Source organism: Cavia porcellus, unplaced genomic scaffold (genome assembly GCF_034190915.1).
Source record: "Cavia porcellus strain 051 isolate PalLab524CR breed Dunkin Hartley unplaced genomic scaffold, mCavPor4.1 scaffold_24, whole genome shotgun sequence".
In the NCBI taxonomy this organism is placed as follows: domain Eukaryota; kingdom Metazoa; phylum Chordata; class Mammalia; order Rodentia; family Caviidae; genus Cavia; species Cavia porcellus.
Window position 1 is genome coordinate 25,679,460 of NW_026947507.1, and position 25,761 is coordinate 25,705,220.

General features: G+C 34.2%; 1 protein-coding gene across 18 annotated transcripts in view; it reads left to right on the forward strand.

Moving 5' to 3' along the window:
• Positions 1-25,761, forward strand: part of Nek1 (NIMA related kinase 1) — a 165,796-nt gene that overhangs the window by 47,889 nt on the left and 92,146 nt on the right. For 12 of the 18 annotated variants that reach the window (XM_063234760.1, XM_063234759.1, XM_063234766.1 and 9 more), the window contains 3 exons: positions 9,516-9,618; positions 25,041-25,124; positions 25,559-25,642. In XM_063234760.1, coding sequence (XP_063090830.1) covers positions 9,516-9,618; positions 25,041-25,124; positions 25,559-25,642 — 271 coding nt within the window. The remainder of the gene's footprint in view (positions 1-9,515; positions 9,619-25,040; positions 25,125-25,558; positions 25,643-25,761) is intronic. The other 6 variants (XM_063234764.1, XM_063234771.1, XM_063234775.1 and 3 more) reach the window with 1 other exon arrangement.

Genomic DNA, 25,761 nt, shown 5'->3' on the forward strand with positions numbered 1-25,761 from the left:
AAGTTGCCATGTAAATTGTAAATAAGACTGCTACAGGTAATTTGTGTGTAGGTTTTTATTTGGATATGTTTTCAACTCATTTGGGTAAATATACCAAGGAGCATGACTGCTAGATCATATGTGAAGAGTATGTTTAGTTGTACAACAGACCACCAAACTGTCTTAAAGTGGCTGTACCATTTTGCATTTCTATCAGGTTACTCTCACCAGAGGAGCCTTCCCATCATCCTCAATAATGTCAGTATTTTGGATTTGGCCATTTTAATTGGCTATGGGGACATCACACTCATGTTTTCATTGTAATTCTGTAGTGACATGTGATGTTGAGCATCTTTTTGTATACTTTATGCCATTTCTGTATTTTTTTGGTGGTTTGTTTTAGTCTTATCTATTTTTTAAATTGGGCTATTCATTATGTTATTCAGTTTTATTAGTTCTTTGTGTCTTTTGGATAATCTTTATCAGATTTTTTTCTTCTCTTTCAGTGCTGAGGATCAAACCCAGGGCCTCGGGCATGCTAGGCAAGCACTATCACTAAGCTGCATCCATATCCCAGATATGTCTTTTGCAGTCCATGGCTTGTGTTCTCATTTCCTTGATATTGTCTTTCACAGACTAAACATTTGTAACTTTAATGAAGTCCGTTTTACTTTTTTTATGGACTGTGCCTTGGTGTTGTATTTAAAACGTTATCACAATACCCAAGTTCATTTAGGTTTTCTCCTCTGTTGTCTTACAAGGTGCTTCATAGTTTGTGTTACACATTTGTGTCTGTGATTCATTTTGAGTTAAGTTTTGTGGGGGTTGTAAGGTGTGTATCCAGATTCACCATTTTGCATGTAGAAGCCTAGTTGTTTGACAGCATTTCTTAAATACATGTTATTCCCTTGAATTGCTTGTGCTCCTTTTTCAAAGATCAATTCACTGTATTTTTGTGGGTTTATTTCTAAGCTCTCTGTCTCCTGATATAATTGTACACTACATATGTGGTTTAGCCAACACTGTACTGTATTGATTACAATAGCTTTATAGTAAGTCGTAAAATTAGTTTCAATTCTCCTATTTTCTTTTTTTTTTTTTTTCTCAATATTGAGTTGACTATTTTGGTGTGGTTTGTTTGTTTGTTTGTTATTTTTTGCCTCTTCATGTAAACTAAGTCAAGTTGTCAATATCTACAAAATAGCTTGCTGGGATTTTAAGTAAGATTGTGTTAAATCTGTAGGTTTAATTTGGGAGGAATTGACATCTTGACAGTATTGAATCTTCCTGTCCTTTCTATTGTATTGAATATTTTTCTTTTTATTTTATTCTTCTTTGGTATTTTTCTTTAGACTGTGATAGTTTTCCTCATTTTGATCTATGCATATTTTGTTAATTGTACCTACATATTTAATTTTGGGGGTACTAAATGTAAATCATAGCATGCTTTTAACTTCAAAATACACTTGTTCATTGCTGTTAGGAAAGTAACTATGTAGATTAAGCTTGTATTTTGAAGCCTTTTCATAATTGCTTATTAATTTTAGGAAATTTTTGGTCAGTTTTTCAGGATTCTCCACATAGACAATCATGTCATCTGTGAACAAAAGTAGTGTTATTTTTTTCTTCCCAATCTATTACCTCTATGTCCTTCTGCCTTCCTGCTTTATCTAGAACTTCTACTATGATACTGAAAAGCAGAAAGAACATCTTACCTTATTCTTGATCTTAGCAAGAAAGTTATACGTTTATTATCATTAAGTTATGACATTAGCTTTTAGGTTTTTGTAGATGTTCTTTATGAAGTTCTAGAAGTTCCCCTCTTAAGTTTTTTGAGCCTCCCCACCCTGAATGGATGCTGCATTTGAAAAAGTGATTTCTTTTTTACAATTATCATTGTTCATGTGTTCATGTGATTTTTCTTCTTTTGTTTTCTTCTCGGTTTTTGTTTTTTGTTTTTGGGTACTGGGAATTGAACTCAGGGTCTCGTGCTAGCCAGGCAGTTGCTGTGCCACTGAGCTGTATCCCTGGCTTTTGTTTTCTTTTTAGACAGTGTCTCACTATGTGTCAGAGGCTGACCTTGAAATTGCAGTACTCCTGATTCAGCCTCCTGAGTGCTAGGGTTACAGGTGTGCACCACCATGACAGGCAATTTCTCTTTTTTAGCTCATTGATATAATGAATTTTGTCTGTTGAGGCAACCTTGCACATCTGACATAAGTTTCACTTGATTTTGGATATAAATCTTTCTATATATTGTTGAATTCAATGTGCTAATATTTTTGTGTTTGTATTCATGGGAGAATTGGTGTGTAAGTTTCTTATATTTTTGCCTGGTTTGGAAAGTAGGATAATAGTGTCCTCATGAGAAGAGTTCTAAAATATTTCATTTGCTTCTGTTTTTTGGAAGAGATTGTAATAGTAGTGTTTATGTTTTTCTCCCTGTAATTCCATCAGTTTTTGCTTCACGTGTTTTGATGCTCTAAGTACATTAGTATAATTTCTTTTTTAAATATTTGGTAGAATTCAGTGTTTTATGTCCTAGGCCTGATGAGTTTAAGAAGGTCATTAATTCAGTTTCTTTAATGAATATGGGCCTATTCAGAATATTTGTTTCTCATTGGATGAATTTTTGCCAATTATTGCTTTGAGGAATTGGTCTGTTCCATCTAGGTTATAAAATTTGTGGGTAGAGTTGCTTGTAATATTTCTTTATTCTTTTTATGCCTATAGAATTGTAATAGTATGTTTTCTTTTATTTTAGATATTAATAATTGCTGTCTGCTCTCTTTTCCTTAGCTCTGCTAGAGGCTTATTGATTTTTGATGATCTGTTCAGGTAGCCAGCCTTTAGTTTTATTGATTCTTGTTTATTGATTTCCTGTTTTGATTTCATTGATTTGTTCTTGTATTATTTCTTTTGTTCTGCTTCTTTGGATTTAATTCACTCTTCTGTTTCCAATTTCCTAAAGTAGAAGATGAGGTGAGTGATTTTAGATCTTTCTTCTTTTGTAATATATGTATTCAGTGCTAGAAATTTCCCAGTAAGCATTGCTTTTACTGTGTCCTACAGATTTTAACTTATTTAAAAATTTCTCTTGGGCTTTCTTTTTCCAACCAATGTTATTTAGAATATATCAAAATTTTCCTGTTATCTTTCTGATTCTGAGTTTTATATCAATTTGATTATGGTATAAGAACAAACATATCCCTTCTTTTAAATTTGTTACACTTTGTTTTAAGGCCCAGAATGGCCTATTTGGGGTGTATCTATCTGAACTTGAGAATGTTGTTGTTGGATGAAGTAGTTCATAGATGTTAATTACACCAGTTGATTGATGATGTTCAACTATGTCAGTGCTTTTTCTGCCTGGTGGATGTCCCCATTTTTGATACAGGGGTGTTGATGTTTCTGACGGTTATAGTATATTCATCTTTTTATCCTTCCGGTTCTGTTTTTGCCTCCTGTATTTCGATATTCTGTTGATTGACATATACTTCATGTTCTCTGGATCTGTGGTTTGATGTTTTAAATTAGTTTAGAGGAAATTCTTAGTCATTATTAGTGTAAGTGATGCTTCTATTCCTTTTCTGATACTTTCATTACATGTATGTTACATATTTCATAGTTATCCCACAGTTCATGGATATTCTGTTGTTTTTTTATTTCATTCTTCTCTCTTTTACTTTTACTTTTGGAAGTGTCTCTTGTCATACTATCTTGTCATACTGGTTAGTGGCTCTTTTTTTGACTCTCTTTATCTACTACTGAGTCCTTCAAAGGCATTCTTCATTTCTGTTACAGTGATTTTTTTCCTCTGGCATCTCATTTTTATTCTTTCTTAGAATTTTCATGTCTCTGCTTACATTATGCATTTGCTTTTTTCATTAAAGACCTTGATATGATAATAGTTTTTTTAAAAATTCCTGATCTGATAATTCCATCATTCCTGTCTTACTTTGCCTTGCCTTCTGTTACAATGTAGCTATGATAAACATAGCTAGATAAGAGTAATTGTAAATAAACCTCTAGTAATATTATAGTAAACTGTGAAGAAAAGAGAAATATTCTGTAATAGATCTCATCCTTTTGGTTAGCTTTTGCTCTTGGGCTGTGAATTTTACCAGTCATTTTTCAGTTTTTTTTTTTCTCTTTAGATGGCTCTGGATAGCTGGAAAGGACTGAGTTTGTGTATTTGCATTTTCTCTGTAGAAAGCTAGAGATTACTAGAGTTGACCATTTTCTTTTACCTAGGTAGGTGAAACTGATAAATCCCCCAGCAGATGAGGCTGAACCAAAACAATTTCTTCTGCGGGCAAGCAGTTTTACAAATAGACTCCTGTAACATATTTTTAAATGATTTTTTTTTCCTCTTGGAAACTAGAAGAGATTTTTTAACTCTGAGAAGCTGGTAGAGTTTCTAGAGATAATGTCATAAAAGTGTGAAAGTTCTCCTCAGATTGAGTGCTCAGGAGTTTCAGAATTGTTTGCACTGAGCCTTAATGGTTCATCAGTTATAGTCTGTTTTTCTATCCTGATAGTGTTTCCCATGGAGACTTCTGCTCTGGTAAATTGTGAGTCTCTGTATCTGCCTGTCTGTCTCTACAGCTGTGGGGACAGTAGTGTGCCCTCTTACCTCATCTCTGAAGGATCTAATGAGAGTTACTGATTTTTCATTTTGTTCAGCTCTTTTACTTTATGTTAGGACAGAATGTCTACTTCTTTTTTTTTTTTCCCTCCCACGGGTCCAACTGGACAGAATGGCTACTTCTAAACTTAGATATTTACCAGAATCTAGGTAAATATTGTCAAATATTTACCTAGTGAAATTGTTTCACTTTGATTTAAAGGCTTATCCTCCTTAAAATATTTTCACTTTTAAGTAAATAAGCAATTTAGAATACAGTCATCGTATTTCTAGAAAGCAATGAAATTAATTATTTATATATATTAAGAAACAAAATAGTCTCAGTAGATTATAACTACAACTAACATGACTTAGATAAAATTTATTAGGAGATGGGTGTTGTGACATATGCCTATCCCAGTTACTCAGAAACCTGAGGCAGGAGAATCACAAATTCACAGCCAGCCTGGGCAACTTAGCAAGACTTGTCTCAAAATTTAAAACAAAACAAAACAATAAAAATCAATAAAAGGGGTATAGCTCAGTGGTAGACTCATTGTACCCAGCATACATGAGCCCTAGGTTTGATTCCCACCACCTCAAAAAACAAAGCAAAGCAGGTATGTTTGAGTCTGAAAGTTATCAGATCAGATAAAGATATGTTTGGTAAAGGTTTACGAACAGCATAAATTAAGAAAATTGAGGAAATGACATTTCACTTCCCATGGATCAAATTGTAGTTCCTGAATGCCTGGTTCTCTCTCTGTATGCAGATTCTCTTAGAGGCTTATATGCCTCCATGTCATTATCTTGTTTCTGCTTCTTTCTGTACCTATGAGAGTGGAGAGGTAGACATTACTGTTTTTATTCTTGTGTTTATTCCTTTGTACCTGCTTCTCTCTTTGTTTAGAATATCTTAGCCCCTTTTCCTCCCTTATATTCTAAGAGGCTACCACCTCCTAGAGCATGTGTAGTATTCACACTATCTTGGTACCCTCCTCTCCTCTTGCACAGGATGAGGATATTTACAAAGTGAGGACCCTGGTTCTCTGCTGAGTAGCTTTATTAAACTTCTAAACTTCTCAGGTTGGCACAATGTATAAACCAGTGCAGATATTCAACTTTTAATTTCACCCAGTAAGCCAATTTTTAAAAAAAGTTATGAGCCTGATGAAATGTTTGGTAAGAGCAAACATTTCAATGTAGAAAAAAAATAGGGTGACATACTTTTAGACTATACATAGTTTTGGATTAAGTAATATTGAATTTGTATAGATTTTATAGTTTGCTTATATTGTTGAAAGCTGCTGAAAACTTAGTAATAGACTACTAGTGATAAAGACCCCACACTGGATGGTCACCTGTCCCTATATGAATTAACTAGTCTTCCCTGATAACTCTTTAAATCTGATGTAAGGCTGGAATACTAGAAATAAGCCCGAATGAAGGGGCCTTTAAGCTGTAAATTTTACATCTCTTTCATTAGTGGTTATTTGGATAGCATTGCTCTAAGGGAATTTTTGCAGTGTCCTTCCTCCTACTGTCACTTCCACCAATACCATTATCATCAAATTAGGAGTTTTTTTTCATTTTCTTTTCTTTTTTGTTTTGTTTTAAAAATACCAATATGATCAGGTTTCAACCACAATATCTTTGCTCACAAACCATTCTGTCTCATTTAGGTGGATAACTTTTTTTGGGGGGGTACCATGTATCAATCTCATGATCTCATCCCTGCCAGGCAGATGCTTGTGCCTCTGAGCTATATCCCTGGCCCTGGCCCAGATGCTTTTTTAAAAAATTTTACCTTTTACCATTAAAAAATAAACTTTTTTTTTTCTTCTGATACCAGGAATTGAGCTCAGAACCTCATGCTTGCCAAGCAGGAGCTATGCCAATGAGCTAATATCCCTGGCAACTGTTTTTCTTATCATAGAGTATGTACTCCAATAGGTTAAATTAAGAAAAATAATTCCACAATTTAACACATGCCACAATCATCAAAGTGCGTGCATCTCGGTTTGGGGAGTGGGAAGAAAGTCGACCAGATGACAAACATGGAATAAATGAATAATGAGGATTAATTGTGTAAGTAAGATACTTTGGAACTGGTTCTGTTATGAGAGCCTGATTAAATATTAGCTGCTACTTTTTACTACTGTGATTGTTCTCCTCATCACCATTCGCTATTCTGATAGGCATCTTGTAGTGAGATTCAGACTTGCGTCATTAACCTTTTGTGTAGTAAGTGTAGAACACAGTGAAAACTTTATGTATTATTTTGCTTTTAAATTTATACTTTTTGAAAATTTCTTTAGCATCTAACAAGTTATTGGTACTTATTTCCACCAAATATTCTATTCATAATCATCCTTCAGAGTTTTTAAATTTCCCATATCAATAAAGAATTTAAGCCTGGAATAGGAATATGAAGTTCTTTCTAATACCTTGTTGCTTCCTCACGGATTTACAATGAGAGAAAGAAAGACAGGAACTTTTTCCCCTCTTCTTATCAGAGTAAAAAATTTGTCTTAGAATAATTATTCCTCAAAGAATACCATAGTTACCGTATTGTTTGATATTTTTTCCTATTATATGATATGTTTTAACCCATTTTAATGTCTGTGTATTTTACTATCCAAATTTTTAATGTCTTACTATTTTGTGTTAAATATATGTTTACATATACCATTCTTTTATTAATCCATTCCAATGTTTTATTGATAGCAAGTCCTATAACTTTATAATTTTTATAAAAGAGCATTTACATATCAATTCAATGGTTCATAAAGAGAATAACTATTAAGAAGTACACTGAAGATGAGCATGGTAATGCACACCTGTAATCTCTGCAGTTGGGATACTGAGACAGGAGGATTGTTGGAAGTTCTGGACCCGTGAATTCAAGGCCAATTTGAACTCATAGCAAGATCTTGTCTCAAAAAGACCAAAATAAAAAACAAAAAAAAAGTAAATTGACTGTTTTCCTCTTTATCCCCCATGAGCGTAAGACAGATATATAGTTTGTGCCAAAAGATTAACGTAATTCTACTACTTTAGAGAATAAAGAGAATAAAAATCAGGGCTAAGATACAAAAGAATACGAGCGTAGTATATATGAAGTGATAAATGGTTATGCATGGGAAAAAGACACTTATTTTATAGGCTTGAAACATAAGGAGTCACAGCATTTGTGAAACTGATTTTCATATATTTTGAACCAACCTTGCTTCCTGGAATTCTGTTTTAGTCACCTTTTTATCTTTAAAGACTAGTATAATGTCTAAATTATGGCCATTTAATTAAATATTTGTTTAATAAATAAAGGAAAAAAGAAATAGTGTTAAAAGAATTGTTGTGACCGGGTATGGTGACACATGCCTCTAATCCCAGAATTTAAGAAACTGAGGCAGGAGAATTGCCGCAAATTCAAGGCCAGATTGAGTGACATAGTGAGACCTTGTCTCAAAAAAACAAGAACAATAAAACAAACAGAATTGTTACATGTTTTCAACTAGCCTGCTTATTTAAACCAGTTTAGGAAATTACTACAGTGAGACAATACTTATAATCATATAATTACAGGAAGCAGGTAGTTACTGCTGTGGGTACATACATATGAAAATCAAAGCTCTTATACATCTGACCAGGTTCTTAGTAAAATATTTCTGAGCAACTGCTGTATTAAAGTATGCCAGCTGGAGATTTAGACTGACAAACACTGTACACATATTTTACCTTAGGATGCGGACTGAAACATGTTTTATTTCTGTAGTTTAAAGAAAGTCAGTGCAATCAAGATTGAGAAATAAGCTATTTTATCTGGTTGTACATGGTGATATGGGCTTCCACGGCCCGAGTAGCTGTCACACAATTTAAATGGTATGTAAGAGCCCAACACCTCATAGTTTATCTGTCCACATCAAACTCAAGCACCTATAAATGGGGCTGTAGCAGAGTAGGGTACAGCCTTACCTGGTTATATACAGAAATAGGTTGCTTGTTTGTTTGTTTGTTACTGGAATCAAACTTGCAACCTCATGCTTGCCAGGCAGGTGCTCGGGCTGCTGAGTTAAATCCCCAGCCTATGTTGAATTTAGAATGAATATACCTTTTTAATCTCAGTCATACGGTGTACATAACTGCTAGAGGACAACATATGTACACTTTAAAAGGCTGGAAAAATTGCACATTCATAAGCTAACATGACTGTAGGGAAGTACATTTTTTAATTTAGTGTTGCAGAACTAGATTAAGATCAACTATTCAGACATATCTGTGAGTCATTTGGTAACAGGCCCTTAAACCAGTTTAGAGTTTATCTAGTCCTAGAAAATTCCTGATGGAAATTTCACATAAACTGTTGAGTAGTACCATATAAGGTAAATGAAGTAGATTTTAAGTTTTTGCAGTTTGAGTTAATACTTAAAATATTTTTATATATTTGTTTCCATAGTAGTTGTTGCAAAAAGAATGTTAAAGAAATTAAACTGGATGTGATGGTCATGCCAGCATTCTTGAGAGGCTGGTACAAAAGAATGGCAAGTTTGAGGCTAGCTTGGACAATTTAGCAGCTTAGCAAGATCATGTCCCAAAATAAAAGTCTGGTAATGTAGCTCAGTGAAGACCCTAGCTTCAATCCTCAGTAATACACCAAAATTATTATGTGAAGTCTAAAAACGAGAAATATGTAATTTTTATTTTTTTATTTTATTATTATTTTGTCTTTTTGAGACGGGATTTTGAATAGACTTATTACATATCATAATACTGGTCTACATCGTAAGATGCTGTCTCACAAAAAAATGTTGTATTTTGCAGTGAAAAAATACTTAGAATAAATATAATTTTTAACTATCTGAAATATTTAATGTTCAGTATTGCTAACTTTATGATTTGTCCAAATTAGGCAAAAAGGGCACCTAGCTATAGAAAGAGCTAAACAAGTAGAAGAATTTCTACAACGAAAGCAGGAAGCTATGCAGAATAAAGCACGAGCCGAAGGACATATGGTATGACTTTTTTTTGTTTTTTGAGCATTTGAACATACTAGTATTCAAAGTAAAACTCTGGAATAATGTAAGTACAGATAAAAAGAGTTACAGTGGGAAAGGTGGCACATGTCTAAAATACCAGAACTTTGGAGACCAAGGCAGGAGAATGGCAGATTTGAGTCCTGCTTGAATAACTTAGGGAGACCCTTTCTCAAAATTTATAAATACAAAGGGCTGGAGATGTACTCAGTATGAAGACCCTAGAATCAATCTCTGTTACCATCACAAGTACGTATTTGAATATGTTTAATGAAGATACTCAAAAATAATTTGCAGACTATGAAGTTCTGATATATCTTATTATTTTGTATTCTGCTACATGTTTTATACATACAGTGAAATTCTACTGTTTGGTTTCTTTCTTTAAAAAGAATAGTATAGCCACTCAGATACTAGAAAATTGAGTTCTCAAATTAATGGAATTTTTTTCTCCAATATGTTTTTGGTTTTAAATACTTTTTATCAACAAGGAATTTTAGAAAAATGGGAAATATTTAGATAAAGGTTTGTGCAACTCTATTTGCCTAGAAACAAATGAGGACAAAATTAAAGCCTCTAATTGCGTTATTTAAGTCCTGTGTCCTAGATATACTTTTAAGTAATCATTCCAGTAGTTTAAACTCTTAGTAATTTTGGCATGCCCATAAATTTTTTTGAACTTTTTTTACAGAACAACTAATATGTAATTCAATTAGATGGTAATATATTTTGAATAGACTTATTACATATCATAATTTTATAGTATGAGTTTATTAATGTAGTTATTTAATATAAGATTTTTTTCTTTAAAATGGTATCATCAAAAGATAGTTATAATTTTTAATGTTTATGTTTTCAACATACATGCTTATTTTGTTTTCCTAATATCTAGAATTAATCTGTATTTGTGTCCTTCTTCTAGATAGAAGAATACCTCCTGCCTTTCCCATTCCCATAGCTCCTTGTTAATGGTATCTAGAGTTTTTATTATAGATTTTTATTCAAAATATTTTAAGATTCTTATTAGATTTACCAATATTTAATAATTTTTGTCTTTGGCATCATTCCTTATATTCCACTATTCAGCTCTACTTTGCTTCATGCTAGTGAGTATCTGGGTAATTCTCCTGAAGAGAAACTTTCCAAGGTTTTTTTAGAAATGCTCTTATTTCATCCTCACATTTGAATGATAATTTGCAGTGATGGTGCATTTGATTAGTATTTGTTAAGTATGAAAAAAAATGTTTCCTTTGTTTTCAACAAAATTTTTGGTGAATATAGTTTTATACATTAAAATAATTTACCCTTTAAACTTGGTTCTATACTTATTTTTAGAACTTCTTGGATCTCTGGGGGTTTTAATAAAATTTGGAAAATTTCAGCCACTATTTCTTCAAAAACTTCTGTTTCCCACTGTTTTTCTTCTTCTAGAATGTCAGTATACATGTATTAGATGTTTATTGTTCACACAAGTGCTTGCCACTGATATCTTTTTCTCCTTTTCTTTCCATATTTCATTTTGAATTATTTTTTATTTCTTTAAGAACACTAATCTTCTGCTCTATCATATTAATTTTTTTATCTCAGATAATGGGTTTTCGAGGAATATTTTGAGGAGGGCCATATGTGAGTCAAACAGTCTAGCACTAAGTTATATCCCCCACCCAGATAATGTATGTTTTATCCTTTAAAGTGGCTTTGGAGTGTTTTTATTTCTTTCTTTATAATTCCTATGCTTTTCTCTACCTTCTTCAACATATAGAGTGTAAGTATAACAGCTATTTAAGTTTCTGCTTACTAATTTTATCATCTTTATTATTTCCAAATCTGTATTTGTTGATTGGATTTTTTCCTCATTAAAATCATCCACTCCTTTTTTTATAAGCCCAGTGATTTGTGATAGGATACTATGTATTGCATTTTTGTCTTCAGTTTTTTTGTATTCTTTAATATCTGAAGGCTTTATTTTAGAGAATGGTTAAATTATTTGGAAATAATTTGAACCTTTCAAGGCTTGCCTTTGAGCCTATCCTAGGCAATGTAGAACAGTATTTAGTTTGGTGCTAAGATGGCCCTACTGTAATTGTATTACTCTTTTGAGCTTCCAGTGCTTTGTTACTTTGGAGATCTTTCCACTATGGCTGTTGGAAACATGAAATAGTTACAGCTCTGACTGAGAATCAGTAAATACTGACAATATGTTCTTGATCATTTAGCAGGAGACCCTAGGCGCCCTCTTCAGGTCCTCAGCATTCTCTCTGCAGCGCTCTGTTCTTTGCCACTCAGATCTGTAAATCTTAGTTGCTTTTAACTTTCCAACCTCTGAATGCTGTTTTCTCAACTCAAAAACTGCTGAGCTCTGTTTATAGCTTTCCGTGTGCTGCATGCTGAAACTCTTTCTGAGTGCAAAGTCTAGAAGTGGAGTTTACACCTTCCTCATTTCCCCTGTCTTAAGGATCATGCCCAGTGCTGCCTATTGGTCAGTGTCTGAAAGCATTTTCTTCATATATTTTAACATGGAGGTTAGATCCAGTCCCTCGTACTCCATCATGGATATAAGTGAATCTTGAATAATAATTTGGATAAACAAGTCTAAATTTACAGGGTTTTTTTTCCCTAGAGCACTTTTAAAGTTCTTTATCATCTTCTTTCCCTGGTGTTAGTAAGACATGATGTTCTGGATCATAATCCTTTTTAAGGAGTTTTTTGCTTTTGCATATGTGTATGTTTTTGAGACAGGGTCTCACTATGTAATTCAGGCTGGCCTTCAGCTCACTTTGGGACCCAAGCTGGTTGCAGACTCACAACGATCCTCCTGCCTCAGCCTCCTGAGCAAGTTTTTTGCTTTCTAATGACCCTCAATGCTGTTTATTATTCTTGATGTAATTGCAGTTTCATTTGAATTTGACTCTCAGTTGGTTTTGTTGTTGCTGTTGTTGTTATTCATAGACCTAACCTAGCTTGTCACTGCTTGTTTCCAGTATAAATATTTACCTTTTATTCTGGAAATATTCTCATTTAACATTCTTCAAATGTTGCTTTTTCTTTTTCTCTTCAAGTAAACTAGTACATTGGTGGAGTAGAACTTTTGTGTCTAATATCTTTTTTTGTACTTTTGTTTTATGATTTTATATGATTTTTTCTCTTTCCTAGGATTACTAGAGCTAACATTTTTGCCCATTTAAATATTCTTTAGTTCTGTTTCTTCTGCTATGAGTTTATTTTTATTTCAAAAATTCATGTTTTCAGATTCATTACTTCTGTTTTCCCTTAAAACTATTTGCTTGCATTCTCATTTCCCTGATACATAGTTGTACTCTTGCTCTTAATGCACTATTGGCTATAAGACTCAGTTGTCAGTTTGCCTGGATTAAGAGACTCCTGGATAGGTGATTGGATTGTGAAAACACTAACTTCATCGATGGAGCATGATCTTGGAGACTGGCCTTTTTCTCTCTGGTTTGTCCCTTGCTGTCTCTTTCTGGATGCTGTGAGTTGGTCAGCTTCTCCCACCGTGCCCTTTTGCCTTGATGTTTCTGTGTTTCAGGGGATTAGTCCACAGTTGCCTGGTTCTAAGACGGAAACATCACAGTGAAAAGGCATAGTAGAGTAAAGCTTCTTGGTTCATTGTTACTGGAAAGCAAATGGGACCAGTGTCAGTGAGGAAGAGGTCTGTGACTATACAGAGTACCGAAGTCATGCCTCCATGCCCACCTAGACATACCCAGAAATGTACTTTGCCTGCCAATCTATTTCTCTCTGTCTCTCTCTCACACACTCTTCTTTCTTTCATTTTTGCTTCCTTCCTTCCTCCTTCTTTTCTTCTCTCCTTGTTCCCTCCCTTTTTCTCTCTTTTTTTCTTTCTTCACTTCTCAAACTGATCAGGCTGACACAATTAAGGTTAATTGTCACAATATTATTATTTGTTTCACCAAATTTGGGAGTGGTACAGGTATAAAGTTTAATACAGTACTTAATAATCTAATATTGGCCAAGTATATACAAATATGCATATAGGAGAACAATATAGCATAGTGTATTTATAAGGATTCTCCAGAGAAGTGGAATATATATTTGTATAAAAGAAGATTTAGTAAATTGACTGACACAACCAAAAAGGCTGGAAAGGACCCAATCACGGTGTGAGAGCTGGAGAGCCAGGCAAGGTAATAGTGGCTTTATCCAAAAAACTTGAAGCCTCAGAACAAGGCACATCAATAGTGTATTTTCTAGTCTGAGACTGAGGGCCTTAGAGTCACCTGGAGGATACTGGTAAGGATCCAAAGACTGAAGAACCTGGAGTCTGATTTTCAAGGTGGTGGCAGCAGCAACAGCAGAAAATGTGCTTACTCCACAAGGATAGTAGATCAATATTGAGCAGTTCCCTCCTTCCTTTTTGTTATCCAGGCTCCTAGCCATTAGATGGCGCTGGCTCAAATTCAGGGTGTGTTCACTGACCTACATGACAGTCTTCTGGAAATAGGTTAGTGACAACTAGTAATGTAAGTCAGGAAGCAAAAGTGAGAGCTGAGTTAACTGTGGAAAGAAGAAGAAGTCGCATGAATTTTAAGTTCTAAATTGAAACTTTTTATTATGAGATAGAAGTACTATTCAAATGTTCTTGTCTGGTAGTTTCTATTACTCTGAGTCAAGTTGCTGTAAAGAGGGCTTATTACACTTTCTGTGGGTTAAGAATCTGGCACGTTCAGCTGGGTCCTTTGTTCATCTCTCATAAAACTGAAATGGAAGTGTCAGCCGACAGCACCACCATGTGCAGGCTCAAGTACAGCAGTATCCTCCCGCCTTCCTCAAGGAATTAGCAACGTTCATTTCCTCTCTGCTGTAGGACTCAGATCTCAATTGTTTGTCCACAATCTGGCCTGGGGCACTTGCTACTCACAGGGTATTGCCTCTCCAAGTGGCCTCTCCATCTCTATGACAGAATCTGTGCATCAGATCTTTCTCATGAGTCAGATTTCTGACTGCTTTTTCTACATGCAGCCAGAAAAAACGATTGAAAGCTATAAATATGGTGGTTCTTACGTTAAATATAGACGTAGCTCCCATGCCTGCTGCTTACTTCCTGATGTATGGCCTGTTTCCTAACAGACCACAGATGTATACCAGGGTTGGGAACCCCTGTCTTATGCAACTATGCAGTTTTACCGTAGCAGGGAGGCTACTAGAAAGGCTTTACTTTAGAAATCTGACAGAAGCTAGATTTGACTTGATGTAGTTTGTTGATCTTTGTTATAGAGCATCTTATGTATTAATTTAGTTACACACTAATTTATTTATTTTGAAAAGATAGTATTTCCAGATCTTCTTTTAAAATATAAATGGAAAAGAATGTATGTAATTCTGTGTAAATGAGGAACCAGAGTAATATACCCAGGAAGTAGAACACTAAGTTCAGTTTATATAACTCATCCCTGAGCTAAAGAGCTAAAGGCTTTCTGTAAAGGGTCAGATAGCAAATATTCATGATTTTTCTGGACCAGAAAGTCTCTCTCTCATAACCACTCAATTTTGTATTACAGCACAGAGACTATGTGAAAAGGCATGAGCATGGATGTGTTCCAATAAAACTTTATTATCAACACTGGAATTAGGATTTTATATACTTTTCATGTGCTATGAAATATTACTCTTTTTTTCTCACCATTTATAAAATGTGAAAGCCACTTGTGGTTTGAGGACCATACAAACAGTAGTGGTGGCCTGGATTTGGCCATGAGCTGTAGTCTTCCAACTGCTGTCCTGACGTGCTCCTCTGCCTCTGTCTACAAGTAATCACATCCTAAATCTTGGATTTATCTTTCCTGCACATCTCTTAAAATACTTTTTTTGACACATCTGTATATGTCTAAAAAGCACAGTCTTCTGTTTTTCCTTTTGTGAGCATTATAAGTATTATATATTCATTGAGATTTGCTTTTTTTCATTCAGTATTATTTTTCTAAGATTCTTTCATGACAGGAATTCTGTAGTCTTCACATCAGATCTCTGGTGTCTTAGTTACTTTTCTCATTGCTCAAACATAATACCCAACACCCAGAGTTAAAGGAGGAAAGGCTTATTTGCCTTAAAGTTCATTCTATAGTCAGCTTTCTCCAAGGCAGAGTGGCATGTCAGAGGGGCATTACAGAGGAGAAATAGTTCATGGCAGACAAGACAACCAAAGCAGTGAGCAAGCAAATCCAAGTGATCATAGCAACTTCGCTGTGCTGCTTATGTTCTATTTAGGCTGCCTGGCTTATGCTGCTGCCAAACCAATCAGTGGACTGATTTAGTAATTATACACCCTTACTCCTAGTCTTACACCATGAATCAGTCACACACTCTAGATGCAGCACCTCTGAAAAAGCCCTACATATGACTGCATGAGACTTTGGGGGACATCTAAACACAAGCCATAATACCTCATAAGTGGTTCAGTTTGAGGACAACAATCAAGCCTCAAGAGCTTCTAACCCCACATCACAACTAGAACATAGGAATGTGACTTGGAAGGCAGCTTAATCCATACCAGCCACAAAGCCCTGGACTTGGATTACTTGTATTTAATTAAGTACTGCTGTATAATATTCCATTGTGTGATTATGTCACAGTTATTCTCTTGGCATAGTCATTAAGAGTAGTTTTGTTTTTACTTTGGATATTGTTATAGATGTTTCCTGATACATGTCCAAAGTTTTTCTTGGTTAAATTTTCATTTGAATCACTTAGTAGAACTTCTGAGTTTCACAAATGATAAAACAACATGATTTCCCTTGAAAAAGTGTTATTTTCATATCATCTTAAATCATATAATATATATAGAAAATTATTTCAAAGATATACCGTTAACTGTTAAACATTTATCCTTTTATTCATTTAGTGTTATACAGACATTAATTGTAATATCTAAGGTTCCATGCTAGCAGGAAATATAAGTAATAAAAGAAAAAGACAACTTGCAATTAAGTAATGATAACAATTGATTATTAAAGCTTACACTAGGCATTATACAGTTAGTTCTATATTAATTTATGTGCATTAGTTCTATATTAGTTGACTAGGGCTACTGTAACCAGTACCACAAACTAACTGGGTAAAAGCAAAAGAAATTTATTATCTCATAATTCTGGAGGCAAATCCAAGTTCAGTGTCAACAGAGTTGTTTCCTGCTGAGAATTCTGAGGAAGAATCTGCTCTATCCCTCTTTCCTACAGTCATTGGCTATCTTTGACTTTCCCTGCTGTGTACAATCATCACCTTGATCTTTGCTTTTATGTTCATATGTTGCTCTCCCTATATTTGAGTCTATCTCATAAGTATCCCTTTTTATAACAGCAATCATATTACATTGACTTATCCTGCTTACTTAATTTTAAATTGGTAAAGATCTTGCCTTCAAGGTCAGTTGAAATTACTTAGGAGTTAGAGTTCAATATTTGAATGGGGGAGCACAATTTATCCTATAATAAGCTCTTCTAGTCTTTATAACAATCCCATGTAACTGTATTGAGCATTGATCTACTGACCATGCCATAGAGTATGTTGCAGTGTTAAAACCTTTGCTACTAAGAAGTATTTCTGCATAGTTTCAGAGCACATGACACAAACTCCCTTTCCCCTGCTCTTTCTGAGTTAGATAGCCTATAAATTATTCAGTATAGAATGGTAATAGGAGTTTAAACATTGGAAAGAAAGTAAACTAAGGCCCTTGGAATTTGAGGTGAGGAACAACAGTGTGACTTCCTGGATTTTCTTTATATCTCTCTTGATTCCTGGACTGGGTATCACAGAGTCCAACCCAGGTCCATTGTATATATACATGCATACATACATACATACATCCAACAAGCATGCTCTCACCACCAAAAGAATTGAAAATTGTGAATCCCAACACAGATGGGAAACCCCATCACCTTCTCTATACAAGAGTCATTCAAAATGAGAGCAGCAGTGAAGCTTCAGGGGATTCCAGGCCCAGTCTACAACTGGTGATTTGGAGGGCAACTTAATCCATAGTTAGTTATAAGACTCTGGACCAGCTGAATTTGGTGGTACATGCCTGTAATACCGGCACTCAAGAGGCTGAGGCAAGAGAATTGCCTTGAGTTTGAAGCCAGCCTGGGTGACAAACTAAGTTCAAAGTCTGGCTGAACTACATAGCAAGACCCTGCCTGGTAAAAACAAATTCAAAATAAACCAAAAAAAAAAGAAAGAAAAGAAAGATCTCTGAGCCATGTCATTGCCCCACAACAATCAGAGCTCTTAGAACTCCAGCAGGTGATTCCATCTGCTCACCATAACAGTAGATGCAAAGTTTTGTGTCTCCATGTGCTTCACCTGCTTTTACAGAGACCAGGCCAAATGTCATTTATCTCCACACTCAGAAGTCCTCCCAGCCATAGCAGATGACCCAACCTCTGTCACAACCAGCATCAGCAGGGATTGAGCAGGAGCTCCAACAGCATCAGGGGAATGAATCTGATTAGAATAGTATAGGAAGTGTTCAGAAAATGAAGCTGCAGTTGGATTAAAAGTAGCCCAAAACAAAAATGCTAATTCTCAACAAGCTACTTCCTGCTAATATAAAACAGAAGACTTAAGTAGAATTGTCATCTAACATAGTAACCACATAATCAAGCTATAATTTAAAAAATCACTTGTACCAACAGCAAGGAGAGCTACAATTTGAGTAAGAAAAGGCATTGATCTGACACAATACCAAGATGAATCAAATATTACCTGATGGATCTTTTAAAAATACTGTCATAAAACTTTTAATAATCAAACACTAATTCTAATAAAATGAATAAATAGCCTCACCAAAGAAAATGGAATTACAGAAGTATAAAATAAAATAACCAACATTTAAAATTTATAAAATAAAGTCAGTGGAGATAACAGAAGATCAAGTCAGTGAACTTGAAGACAGATCAATTGTTTACTCAGTGTGAACAAAAAAATACTGAAAAAAATTTATCATGGTCTTAAGAATCTATGAAGCAATAAAAAAAAAAAGGTTTAATATTGGTTTCATTGGACCTGAAAGACCAGGAAAAAAATGTGTGACTAAAAAACGTATTTGGAGAAATAATGACTGAAGTTTTGCTGTATTCAGCAGACACATAAAAACCTAAACAAGAAGTTGAGTAAACTCCACAGAGAGATAAACTCAAAGAAAATGAGATTAAAAATTAGCAAACTTGAAAACTGGGATGCTATTGAGAAAATGAAATACAAAGCCACTTCTTGGGAAAATAGGAATGAAATTGATAAATCTCTAGTAAGACTGATAAAGATAAAAAAGAAAAGACATATATCACCAGTGTCAGGAATGAAACAAATAATACCACTGCAGACCTTGTGACAGTTAAACTGTATTATCAGTTTGATTGGTTGGAGAGCCACCAGGGGATTAGTAAGGGTGTGTCTGAGTAGGTGTTGGTGGTATGACTTTGGGTATTTGGTTGTTGGCCCTTTCCCCTCTGATGCTGTTTCTCTGCCCTGGTTCCTGACCACCATAAAGTAAGCAGGTTTGTTCCACCATACCCTTCCACTATGATGTTCTTGCCTTGGAGCCACCTGCCTATGGACTGAATCCTATGAAATCATATGCCATATTACATCTCTCCTCCCGTAAGAGGTACATGCTAGATATTATGTACCAGTAATGAAAAATCCGTTACAGACCTTTTAGCAATTAAAAGAATAATTTACATTATAAACTCAGCAGCTTAGAAGAAACAAAGCCCACAAACTAGCAAAACTTAGCCAAATTTTTAAAAAACATATCCAACAACTATTAAAAATTGAATTTATGTTCTGGTATCAAAAACATTGAATTTCTGATTTCAACAGTGTTGTGAAATCTTAATACCTAAATGGTTTTACTGGAGAATTTTACCAAATATTCAAAGAAGAAATCTAACTCCAATTTGATATAATCACTCAGGAAAATAGCCTTGTAAACAATTCTCAGTTCATATTGCCTGATACTTAAACCAAACAAAGCACAAAAAAAACTCAAAATACCTACCAGTATTTCTCATGAATGTAGATGCAACATAGCAAGTAGAGAGATCTTTCTCCAGTGGGAAAGGGATCAAGATGTGGAGAGAGGAGAGAACAGTAGAGAGAAAGAGGATGTTTTAAAAAGGAATTCAGATGTGTTATATACCCATACCAACTCCACACAAGGAATGTAAGTATTTTTAACTGCAAACATATACTAGTAACAAAAGTTTTTTAAAGACTACATAGGAAAAATGGCAATTGTAATAAATTGATCTGTAAGTTTAATATAATTCTTAAAATTCTGCAAATTATATGTGATTATTATATAATCTTAAAATTCTGCAAGTTACATGTGATTATTATATAAACTTAATCCAAATGAATGAATTGAATGGAATTTGTCCTGAAAATAGGCAAGATAATTATGCAGAGATGCAAAAAATGCTTCTTTGTCACCTAAGTTTGACTTGTACTACAGTAATCATAGTGTAGTACTAGTGATAAAAGCACATAGATCAATGGGACAGAATGGAGATCCCAGACGCACATCCATTCAGATAGGCCTGATTGGCTTTTTTTTTTAAGGAGAAAAAAAAAAACAGAAAAAGGGTAGATGTAATACAAAATTTTAAAAATAAACAGTAAGAAATCACTAGTTAATAGATTTCATATTCTCATCTTAGAAATAGTTGTTCAAGTTACAAACTTTCAAACAGTGAGAGTGCAAACAATTTGCCTGATTGGCTTTTAACAAAGGAGTAAAAGCAGCTCAAAAAATGAATAAAGCCTTTTTAATATTATCACTGGGGGAAGTAGACATCCACAAAAAAATAAAATAAAATGAATGAACCTTGAGCTTTACCTCATACCTCATAAAATAATAATTTAGGCATTAATTTGAAACACAACACTGTAAAACTTCTAGCAAAAAATGAAATTTTCATGACCTAGGACTAGGCAGTTTTTGGACTTAACATGAAAAACATGGACTGCAAAAGGAAAACTTCTTAAAATGGACTTTATCAAAATGAAAGACTTTCTGTATAAAAGACTCTGGTAAGAGGAAGAAAATGCACATTTCAGAATGGGTGAAATTGTTGTAAACCACATATCCAATGAAGAACTTATATCTAAAACATGTAAAAGAAGTATTAAAATTCAATGTTAAAAACAGTCATGCTGTGACCTCTATTGTTATTTTGTTATGTCCTGTTTTATCTCAATCTCCCCCTTATTGTTTCAAAAAAAATTATTTAGTCATTTCTTATGTTTGTCTTAGTTAAAGAAAAAATTCAAAAAAATTAGGATATATAAATAGTAACTCTTTTTGATTTCCTATTAACTTGTTTTGAAGTCCTGTAGTACTCCCACGATCTTGTTTTGACTGATTAGACTCTGTTCCATTCTATATGATAGTATCAAGTTTGAAGACATAGGCAACTACTTTGAAGACAATAAGATTCACTAAGATACCCGTTCTGGTTTGACTACTGTCTTCTTTGGAAGTCCTGTAATGTTTACAATGCCTAAGTTTTATTGGTCTTGTTCTCTACTGTTTTGTCCAACTTTATAATATCTAATGAGATAGACAATTCTTTTTAAGGAAACAAGGGACAACGTTGATTACCATTGTTGATAAACTTGTACTCTGTTCTACACCATGTGCTATGTCTATCCTTGGTATTGACTGACAGCTTTGTTTTGCCATATTTGACTGTATTCTTCCCCCCCCCAAAGAAAGTAATAAGCACTAAGGAGTAATAAAAAAAAAAAAAAAAAAAACAAATTATCTAAGCAAAGCCTGGTGGAACATGCCTGAAGATCACAAGTTTGAGCTCAGCGTGAACAGTTTAGTAACTTAGCAAGACTATGTACCAAACTCATGAAAAAAATGCTGACAAGACAGGAGAAACTAGTGCATCCACACATTATTGGTACAGAATGCTACAGTCGACTGTGCAAATCACTCTGATGATTTCTTCTAAAACCAAAAGTGGTTTTACTATATCAATAGGCTGTAATTGTATACTTGGGTATATATAGTCCACCGAAAAAGGGCCTTTTTTCACTTAAAAATTTATTCATGAATAGTCATAACCGCACTTACATTATTTTGCAGTTTTTTTTTTTTTGGTCCCTTTCATTGTTTTCTGAAACTTTATTCATAATAGTCAAAACCATGAAATCACCTGAATGTCCTTCAGTAGGTAAATGAGTGGACCATGCTACCATATCCATATCATGAGTGCTGTTCAGTAACAATGAAAAGGAGAAAACTATTTCATGCAGTTCTTTGAATGGACCACAAGACAGTAACACAGAGTTAAAACAATTAATTTCAGTAAGCCTTATATTGTATGAGCTTATGAAATGTAATTATAAAGATGGAGAACAGTTTTATGGTTGACCAATTAGAGATGATACTGGTATATGTGACTGTAAAACATGATAATGGTACAGGTAAGTGCCTTGATTGTGGTATGGTTACAGAAGGTTGCACATGTGATAAAATTATTTGGATTCACATGCACACAGTTACAAATGTATGCATGTATAACTTGTGAAGCCTCTTGGCTTACACCAGTGTCAGTCTCATGGTTTTGATAACGTGTTATAGTTATCCACAAAGTTGGAAGAAGCAGATGAAGAGTACTTGGACATCTCACTGTACAGATCTTTTGCAAGTTTGTAATATTTCAAGCTAAAGAAAGTTTGTTTTTTAACTTCACAGTAACTCAAATTCTTCTATTTCTCACATAATATGACAGGAAGATGCAGTCTCTAGCGTTACTCAGTTTGCTACCATCTATTCTCCAGAAATTCTGCAGATACATCTACATACCTTTTAAATGTTCAGCTGGTATCTTTGCCTGGCATTCCCTGTTTATTTCTTTATTTCACGTGCTCAATTCTTTGTCCTGTACCTGAAATGCTTAAATAACTGACAAGATAATATCAGGACCTTCTTCAAAAAGAGAAGAAATGGAGTGAACAAAAAGCCTTTTGTTAGGACAAAAAGGCAGGACTCACTCATATAGTAATGTTTTTTTTTTTTTTTCCTGTCACATCTGTGAGGTAGATGCTACTCTGCCAGATCTGGAAAGTTTAAGTAACTATTTACGGTTATCTGTGTGTATATGACACTGACAAAAACATGCACAAACAGACTTCATACTGCACTTGCAGCAGTGTCACAGACTCTGATGAGTGCTGCTATGGCCAGCATATAAACAATGGCATGGCAGGTCAGAGGAGGCACAATTAACTCACTAAAGAATTCTGTGGCAAAACTTTCCAGAGTTAGCCATTTTAAGAAGAGCAGTGACATCATAGAGTTGTACACAAATAACAAATAGTTTTCATGGCTAAAAATCAAAATTTTATGATTGAGCAGTGGCAGAGTTGAACAAGGAAATGGCTAGATCCCAAGTAACCTGAATAGATTAAATCAAGTGATAATAAAAACCACTGAGGGATTTATGGGATTTGATATGAAATAGAAATTTTAGAAAGATTACTCCCAGTACATTGTAAGAATATATAGATGATGTGATACTAAAGGTAAGGAGATGAGTTTGGAAACATTTGGAAATCCAGGAATTAAAAGAAGGCCTGAGCCAAGGCAGAAACTGTCATGAGTTACAGACTTACTAGGAGATAGAATTGTTAATTTGGCAATCATTTGTATCCGGTATGTGATAGAGGTAAGGATAAGCCAACTTGCTGATTTGGATGGGTGATCATGATCAGAAACTAAGAGATAAAATTATGTAATTAAAGAAATTAAACGGATGGTGTGAAAAGTCAGACTTATAAATTGTTGATACAGCTTTTTGCTGCATAAAAGAGGAGCTGTTAGGTTTGGAGTTTGTTGTTGCTTTTGTTGTTTGAGACAGTTTTGCTAACGTTGCCCAAGCCAGCCTCCAAGTCCGGGACTCTGGCTATACTCCTACTTAGCCTGTAATGTAGTCTGATATGTTGATTCAGATTTTTTTCATTTTTAGAATTATTGATATATCTTATACATACATAGTAATAATACTCAGCATAAAGAATTTGTACCTAGACATGATATACCTTGCTTCTTCTTTTTTTCCTATTCCTCTTCCCTCCCCTCCAACCTCTCTTCCCCTTCTTATTTACAAAAGCTGTTTCCATTTTTTTCTTTTTATTCTTTTTTTCTTTGGCCTTTCTTTCTTCTACCCCACTCTCTTTTTGGCAGTATATATTAAAGCCTTGGGATGAGGAGGGCTAGAGAATGAAACACTAGAGAATATTTACATTGAGCAGTGAACCAAGAAAGAAAAAAAAACTGAAAAATAGTGAATATTAGAAGAATATAGGAGAGTTAACAAATACTGAGAGAGAAGAGAGACAAAGTGTTAATTACAGAAGATTTATTTAGTAGATTGTTATAAATAGTATATTGTCATTTAAGAGTAGTGTTTTTAAGAAGCATTAATTGAATATGAATCAATTTAAAGTGAGCTGAAAAACATGGTAATTGTATAAAATCCTAATTTCTATAAAAATATACATGTTTGCATACATATGAATAAAAGAAAATTTGGAAGATGTCCTGAATTTTAAGTTTCTCAATGTTAGAATTATGCATGGCTCATACTTTCTTTATTTTATATATTTTCTGCAGTGAACTTATATTATTAGGAGAAAAAAGTATAGCAAATTTAGTGAAAGCTGAGTTTTAGTGGAAAATTGCCTAGAAAACTCTTTGTGAATCATTTGTAAAGACGTCAATGATCTTAGAAAATAATATAAATGCACATTTCAAAAAACTGATCAACAGGGCTAGGGATTTAGCTCAGCAGCATAAGCGCCTTCCTGGCAAGTGCTAGGTTGTGTACAAAAAAAAAGAAAAAACCTGATAAACAGACAAAGAAGTGAAACTAAAAATTTTTTAAGTTAGAAGAAACTTGAAGCATGCTTGCATGCTGAAGGAAGAGAAAGTAGATAATTGAGAACTTGGTAGTTTTATTAAAGTATATTAATTTCCTGTAAGGTAATTTCATGTTAATAATATTTTAAAAACAAGTGGGTTCATCACTGGCAGTATAGTTACAGGACATTCCTGAGAGCAAATAGTTTGATTTAGATCTTACAGTTAACATACAACATACTCGCTGAGTTCAGCAGTAATCGTGTGTGAATGTGTGTATGTGTGTGTTAGTACATGTGCATATACAGACCTGTGTAGAGACAGAGTGGCCCTTTGAAAGGATGGGCTCTTTTTAGAAGAAAACTGACTGAGGGTTTATCGAACCCATAAAGGATTTCGAATGCCTCTTTAAAGTGCCACATGGATATTCCTAGGTAAACTGATGATGTAGCCCCAGTTATTCTTTAAACTTAGTACATTAAATGATGAACAGGGAATCCTGCAAAACCTGGCAGCTATGTATGGAGGCAGGCCCAGCTCTTCAAGAGGAGGGAAGCCAAGAAACAAAGAGGAAGAGGTATGCTTCCGCATGTTCGCTACCTCCATCACACAGCCATAAAATTTGAGTTTATTGCTTTCCTTTCTTGCATGGTTTAAATTCTTAACAATTACTTGGAGATTTTGCGAGTCTATAAGGATTGCTTACTCTATTTTGACAATATAATTGTGCTGTGTTGTAATTTTGCCCTATAACTGTATTCAGTCTTCTAAATTCAATTTATTTTCTTTTGATAAAATTAAAAACATGTAATTATAATGCATTTCCTTTCAGGAAAAAATTGCTCTAAATTAAACTCTTGGAAGCTAATATTATATTGCCTTTAACCAAATTTCAGAACTTTTATTTCTTGTCTTTAGATTAACCCTTTTCCTCAAATTAAAGTATTTTTTAGTATTAAAAATGTTGATAGCTTTTCTTTTAAATGAATATGTCACGTGCCTTTTTTGTAGGTTTATCTGGCAAGACTGAGGCAAATAAGACTACAGAATTTCAATGAGCGTCAGCAAATTAAAGCCAAACTTCGTGGTGAAAAGGTAAGTTAACAATTCCTTACAGAGTAATTGAGGCCTAGGGATATAGCTTAGTAACAGAGCACTTGCCTAGTATGTTTGAGACCCTACATTTCTTTTCCAGTAGAACTACCCCTAAACAA